General features: G+C 51.0%; 1 protein-coding gene across 2 annotated transcripts in view; it reads left to right on the forward strand.

The window, feature by feature from the left end:
• The first annotated feature begins 883 nt into the window (after window positions 1–883).
• LOC126576404 (FAS-associated factor 1) overlaps window positions 884–2,500 on the forward strand; it is a 6,093-nt gene continuing 4,476 nt past the window's right edge. Inside the window, exons 1-2 of one of the 2 annotated variants that reach the window (XM_050237664.1) lie at window positions 884–1,041; window positions 2,225–2,500. The exon at window positions 2,225–2,500 is cut by the window's right edge and continues 37 nt beyond it. In XM_050237664.1, the coding sequence (XP_050093621.1) occupies window positions 2,499–2,500 (2 nt within the window). In that variant the 5' untranslated portion in view covers window positions 884–1,041; window positions 2,225–2,498. Of the gene's footprint in view, window positions 1,132–2,224 lie in introns of both variants that reach the window. The other variant, XM_050237665.1, reaches the window with a different exon arrangement.

The raw sequence follows: 2,500 nt of genomic DNA on the forward strand, positions 1-2,500 counted from the left end.
GTTTTATTTGGACGAGGTCTTGAAGGGCAAACTGAAAAAAAGACGAGGCGTGATGGCGTTTCCAGTGCCGGTGATAATCTCGGATGTCGTCGTGATCGTTTCCTTGCGATGGCGTGGACCGAGATTATACAGCTCCGTTACTCATGCTTTGGGTGGCTTTATTTGCACCCCAGAGACATATTTGCACAGTCGGTTTCAGCACTGAAAACAATCGATGATGGTGTTGGTGTTAAAGACGGAGTCTCCGGTATTAAGAGTATTTAGGAGATTGTGCGACTGGGAACAGTAATTAGTGCACAGTACGTTGCTAAAGTGATTCGATCGGTACCGCCATGAAACTAGTAGCCATCATCGTGCTCGTCCTGGGGCTGGTTTCGGTGGCGATCGCCCAAACCTCTCGCACCACGTGTGCGCCTGTGACTCGAGAAGCGCGCACACGTGCTACTACGATGTCGCCTGCAGATGCTGCGGCCGCCATGGGATAGGGAACCGTGCCTAAAACGTGCCAGCTCTCACGATAGGAGCAACCTATTCCCCGTCATCTGTCCGCACGGGATGGGTTCAAAATAGCGCTTGCTTTCGTTTCGAATAAAGAGAAGTCGATTCGGTGCAAAATCACATGCCATCGTGACCAGAGCGTGTCCCTTAATTCCAGATGACAATCCGCAATCCGAACGCTACCACAACTAACCAATTATTCAAACAAACTAAATTATCCGTTGGCCGCTGGCAATTTCGCGCGCCACCGAAAAGGTTGCCTACCCTTAACCGACCCAATTCTCGGTCAATCCGACCCCAGTGACGTAGAGTGCTGGGTGCGAGAAAGGGATGCGCATCACACAAAGCGCCTGAGCAGGACGGCCAGACTGAGCGAACGTAATGACAGCGCGAGAGTGCGCCTCGTTTGTGAATTTTCTTTCTTGGATTTCGTGAATGAGAATTTCCATCGTTCCCATCGGAAAACCCTGTCCGTAATGCACGTTCAGGTCCGTGGCAGATCGTGAAAGGAACCAAAATCTACCAAACGTAGGGGACAGGCAGGTTAGTGTGCTGGCGAGTTGGTGCTGCTGTCCCGTGGGGTTATCTTTGGCTGCTGGAGGGAAGTTTCGTTCTCGAAGGTGTCTCTGCCAGGTGTGTGAGAGGTGGTGGTGTTACGGGCCTCTGGCTGACCGCGCGGGTCCCAAGATCGTGGACGCACAATTTATCACACGCATCACGGCGATCGCGCTGTCATTCACCTTTGGACATTTTTTTTTCATTCTTTCTCCGCTGCACGATTCTGCCGATTCACGACGGTCCGGGGGCAACCTTGCGGCCGCCTTACGCAAACCCCGTTTTGTGCTCCGTGGCCGTGGAAGTGGCTTGGCAGTGGTGGACCGAAGGTGTGCACAGGTGTATCCGGTTTGGCCATTCCAAGCAGGGACACCCATTGTTTTCTTTGTAATATTGGGGGCGTATAATTACGCTGTTCTTTGCCTGAAATACTTCCCGAATATCTCGCAAACGGAGTGTTTAGCAAGTTGAACAGAAAGAGAGGAGCACATGTCTGGTAACGAGCGAGAGCGAGAAAGAGCTCCGCACTAAGTAATCGCAGAGTCGCGTTTCTCGTGGTGGGGAGGCTGCCCTACGAAATAGAAGCAAAAAAAAACTCCCGGATAGTGTTCCGATAGCGAGCCATCGTGGTTCCGTGAACACTCCGTGTCACGCAATATTGGCCATCGTTGCTGGGAGGTTGGGAAGGCTGTGCCGACCCCACCAACGATCAGCCCGTAGGCTCACTTGATGGTGAATTGGATGTTCTTGCTCACGGCCGTCTGAGTTTTCTCACTGCTTCCTGTGCGACCCCAGACACTGTGTCTGCCCCGAATTTGTGGTCGCCGTACAGCTTATCAATTTGATCGGTCTCTCGCGTTGCAGACGGTGTCCTACAAGGGACGGCGGTTGTGTTTCGTCCCGGCAATCTCGCATTCTTTTGTCCTTGGGCCTGCCCATCGTCCCCAGCGATGGGATGTTCTAGCAGACGACGATAATCCAAGTCATCGTCGCATGATTTGTGCAAAAGCGTGAATGTGAAGACATTTCATTGCAAACTAGTGCAACGCACTGGGTACCAACTCGTATCAAACAGTCATGTGAAGTTTAATTTTGAAGTACATGGCGATGGCATGTACAGTACAGTATGTTAATACCTTTAACTGTTTTTTCTTTTCTACCACTATTCTAGGCCACTCCAAATTGTCGTGTTATTGTGTATTTCTGTCCATGAATCACAGGAAGTGCGTGAGTCAGTGAACCGAAGAATCGTGACCCTGCCCTACCGCCCCTACCATTGAGTGGATGCTATAGCAACTGTGATTCCCTACGAAAGACTAGATAACAGCTAACCGCAGCAGTGGACTTGCTGGATCTAATCAAAGTGTAAAACCGTAAAACGGAAAGAAGGGATATCAGAGGGACCGCGTGGAGTCTGAGCAGAGGACTCGACATTTCGCGTAGAAAT

This window comes from Anopheles aquasalis, chromosome 3 (assembly GCF_943734665.1).
Source record: "Anopheles aquasalis chromosome 3, idAnoAquaMG_Q_19, whole genome shotgun sequence".
NCBI lineage: Eukaryota > Metazoa > Arthropoda > Insecta > Diptera > Culicidae > Anopheles > Anopheles aquasalis.